At 47.5% G+C, this 4,480-nt stretch overlaps 1 protein-coding gene across 1 annotated transcript; it reads left to right on the top strand.

The window, feature by feature from the left end:
- Nucleotides 1–377: 377 nt before the first annotated feature.
- On the top strand, nt 378–2,420 carry LOC125524117 (cleavage stimulating factor 64-like). Its single transcript, XM_048689188.1, has one exon. The coding sequence runs from the start codon at nt 488–490 to the stop codon at nt 1,166–1,168; it is 681 nt and encodes a 226-aa protein (XP_048545145.1). The 5' UTR covers nt 378–487; the 3' UTR covers nt 1,169–2,420.
- The last annotated feature ends 2,060 nt before the right edge of the window (nt 2,421–4,480 follow it).

The raw sequence follows: 4,480 nt of genomic DNA on the forward strand, positions 1-4,480 counted from the left end.
TTTTCCAAATGTCATGTGCACATTTTTTGAAAAGTTGGTATGTTTTTTTGAATGGTAGGAACATTTTTCTAAAAATAGAGCGAACATTTCTTTCACACTGCATTTACATTTTTAAATGCACGATGAACACTTTGTTACAAAAAATTACTAATTTGTTATAACATGTGTATTTTGTACTGTCCCAAATATAAAAAGAAAAAGAAAAAAAAACGTGTGCGATCAGCATCAGCATGCCATCAACATAGTCGCTACCGACGACAAAGCCGTGCCCGAATACAACTGCCAGGGAAGAATGTTCTCGAAGACACGAGCCGCCTGGAAGAAGTCCTCAATTCCAACAGGAACACGTCTTACCGCCAATGTGCCGGTCTCTGTCCCCGACCGTAGGTCGGCGCGGGAGCCGCTTCTATAAACCTAAGTTTCTACGAGCACTAATCTTCAATCAAGCCATCTAAACCAAGAGCAATCCGGCCGCGCAACCAGCACCATGGACGACATCACCGCCACGTCGTGCCGCTGCAGCAGCGTGGTGTTCGTGGGCAACATCCCGTACCAGGCGAGCGGGGAGGAGCTCCTGGACGCGTGCGAGGAGATCGGCCCCGTGGTTTCCCTCCGCGTGGCCACCGACAAGGGCACCGGCAGGCCCCGCGGCTTCGCCTTCTGCGAGTACCTCGACGACGAGACGGCCCGCAGCGCCTGCCGCAACCTGCACGGCCACCCGCTCCACGGTCGCGCGCTCCGCGTCGGCATCGCCGCACCGGAGCAGCAGCAAGGGTGCCGACGCGTCGGCGGCGACGACCCGAGCCTGCCCGTGGGCGTGGAGGGCGCCACGCACGCCGCGTCGCAGGTGTCCGGGACGCCCAGCGCCGCCGTGACGAGGTACCTGGCGGGGCTGAGCCGGCGCCAGCTGCGTGAGTTCCTCGACGCCGTGGCGATGGAGCCCGCGGAGTCCGTGGAGCGGGCGAAGCGGGAGTTCAGAGGGCTCGCGACGTTAATCGAGCAGGCGGGGATACTGCTCGACATGGCGGCCGCAAGCGACGCCGGTGCGGCTGGTAAGCGCCCTGGCGGTCTGCCGGAGTCGGGGCGGGGTGCACCGCCGAAGGTGAGAAAGTTGGACGATGGCACGTCAGTTGCTTGGACCGTTGCAGGCGTTGTTGCATGCCGCTGATGGGTCAACTGTTTTATTTGTTTTCTAGGTAGGAGTAACTTCTAATTTTTCATCAAGTAGTATATACAGAAATTTAGAACTCAACAACTAGGTCAACATAAGTACATAACTATGAAAATAAACATAACTCTAAGTACATAACTATGAAAATAAACATAACTCTAGCGAATAACAAAAGCATTATAGTATAACTAACGACTCACTAGTATGCCGAGTGCTCATACTTTTGTCCAGTGTTATGTCAAAACACTTGACAAAGACACCGCCCCCACCCCCACAAGCCCTACCCCTAAGGCCTTGTTCGGTTAAACCTATCCTGGAGGGGATTGAAGAGGTTTGAAGGGAATTGGATGGGATTTTGACTTGTATGGGATTTAATCCACCCCAATCCACTTCAATCCCCTTCAGTTTTGTTGCGACCGAACAAGTCCTAAACGGAGTGCAAGAAAAAAAAACACTCTACAAACGGTTGGTACTTGACAAAACCTTGAAAACACGGGCAAAGAATTGGTCGCTCGGCAAAATCAGTGATATGTGCCCTTCCTCGACGCAACTGACAGAAGAGTGACAACGTGGTCTCATTTTCGGAATGCCTGTCAGACCGCCAAAGGTGAGATTGTTGGAGGATGGCATGTCAGTTCCTTGGACAGTTCCAGGCGTTGTAGTGTGCCGCTGATGTTTGTTTTTAGGTAACTTTTAGTTTATTTTTTATTTTTCAAGTATACTATAAACAGAAATTTCGAAGTCAACTAAAAGATCAACATAACTATGAAAAGAAACATAACTATGGGAATAAGTATCATCAGATTGCCCACAAACATCTGAATCGGATGGTTTGAACAAATTATGTCATCCAATGGTGGTCATCAAAATTGTTACATTGGTCTAGATGTACGAAATTCCACTAAATGGAACCAAGCATAGGGGAGGGGACGGCTACCACGTCAGACTCCGGCACCATCAGCCCACCAAAATACCCCACCTGGAGCCCCTTTTCCGCACTTCGTCCTCTTCATGTACTCTTTATATGCACCCACGGACACCGCCATTGCCGTTGAACCACCTCGGGCACCGTCTAGGCCTTGTCGAACTTCCACCACTCTAGCCAGACGCTTGCCTCTCAGTCCCAGTGTGGCTGATCATCCGATAAGACCAGCTAAGCATCATTGGCTTGGTCAGCCTTTACCCGACCAACTACCTAATACTACGCAGGCTCATCAAACAACGCTTTTGAGCTTTCTTCAGGATTTGGTCGCCCGAAATTGACTTCGCTTCGCCAAAAGGCCTCATCTCCAAAGCCCGGCTCGCGAGGCGTCCCTCTCGTTGTAGGGCGGAGCCCCTCGCCTCGCTCTTATGACATGCTATGTTTCCCTTCTTCCATTCTCAAGTCAAGGGTGAGTCCCATGCGCCAGATTGTGGATCGCGGGCTATGGGTTGATTGCTTTCTGTATGAGCCTCTTGTGATTGGGCTCTCGTACGTGGGCGGATTACCCGATGTGTACTCACCTTCCAACAAAGTATTGGTTATGTTCCTTATTCCTCGTCTAGTAGAAACAAATCGAGCTCTATTTGATCTCCCAGAAGCGGAAGATGAATTAGTTGCAGGCTATAATGTAGAATATGCGCCCTGTAGCAGTTCTTGAACAGCTGGAGGTGTCTGCTCTGCAGGATCAGCATCCAGAGTAATTGCTTGCAGATCATGCCACCTTGGCATGCGCCACCGTTCCATCCCGGATCCCAGGGCGCCTAGGTACCATCCACCCCTACCACCACTATCCATGGTAGACTCTGAAGGAAACACGATGGTTGTGTACTCGGCGAAGGAGGAAGAATTGTTGTGTGATGCTTGGTTGGCCAAAAGTGTGGAGTTTCAAGGCATGAAAATGCATCACTCTTAAAGCTCGTAAATTTTGCTTCTAGTTGCTCTACATGTTGGTACTTTCATTGATTTTTTCAGTGTTACAACTTGTTGATTGCGTCACTGTCTAAACCGGAAGCACGTGTGTGTTGTACCAAACAACATAGAGCAAGCCCTTAACAATGATGCATTGTTGGATGAAACTCAATAGGCATAGCAACTGGATCAACTAGTGCCTATGAAGAAGTTCATCAAACTCGAGGATAGGAAGCTTGACATGAAGGTTGCTTTTGGGATCAATGAATTTTAGAAACATGTTGAACATCTTCCGAGGAGTGCTTCTTGATTTAAATGTATAGTTGTATTGCTATCGATCCAAATACATATGTCAAAGTGACTAGATGTTGACATTTGGTTTAGTTTCATTCCATTGTTTTAGGCAAAGGGGCCAACATTTGGTGCCTGCGGTTAGATGGCCTTTGTCTTCACTACCGGAATCAGCCAATTGTCGAGTGCTCATACCTTTGTTGATTGTTTTATCTTGAACACTCGACAAAGACCCCGTAAACAATGTGCAACAAAAAACACTCGACAAACGGTTGACACTTGGCAAAGCCATGCCTTTATTGGGTCTTGGATAGAAAAAATTGGGAAAAGAATCGGGCGCCCGACAAGATCAGTGATATGTGCCCCTCATTGCCACGGATGACGGAGGAGTGGTAGCGTCCTCAATTGCCGAGTGCATGTGTGATGGCACTTGGCAAAGGATGGGTTCTTTAGCTAGTATTGTCCATGTTTGGCACGTCCTCGATATACAAAAAACAATTTTCATTTTCATTCTTTTTTTCCTTCCCTTTCTTTCCTTTCTTCCATTTCCTCTCTTCTCTTTCTTTTCTTTGTTTTTCTTCTCTTTGCCCCTCTCATTGTAGCCCACACCCAATATTTTTATACTTTTCCCCTCACCCTCTATTTCCTGCCAGTTTCTCCCTCTCAATGTTTTACCTCCAACTCTCTCCAACCCTTCTCTATCCGTCCACATCATCATATAAAAGGCCCTTGCCTGTATGTTGTGTTGCCTCAATGTGATAGTGTTTTCTCCCGCCCTGTCCTCCGGACATGCATGTTAATCCTTTTATTAGAGTTTTCACTCCTTTGATGTCTTATTAGATTATAAAAATATATGTCCGGCTAAATTAGGTTTATATTAGAGGGACGGGGTTCTGCAGTTTCACTCGATGAATTACTGCTGAAAGATAGCAAGCTTTCGAGTGCGGTAAGATTTTACACAAATTCGGGCACACTAAGAGGAACCGGAGGGGAATACGAGTATTGAACGAAATATGCCCTAGAGGCAATAATGAAGTTGTTATTTATATTTCCTTATATCATGATAAATGTTTATTATTCATGCTAGAATTGTATTAACCGGAAACTTAGTACATGTGTGAATACAT

This window comes from Triticum urartu, chromosome 7 (genome assembly GCF_003073215.2).
Source record: "Triticum urartu cultivar G1812 chromosome 7, Tu2.1, whole genome shotgun sequence".
NCBI classification, from domain to species: domain Eukaryota; kingdom Viridiplantae; phylum Streptophyta; class Magnoliopsida; order Poales; family Poaceae; genus Triticum; species Triticum urartu.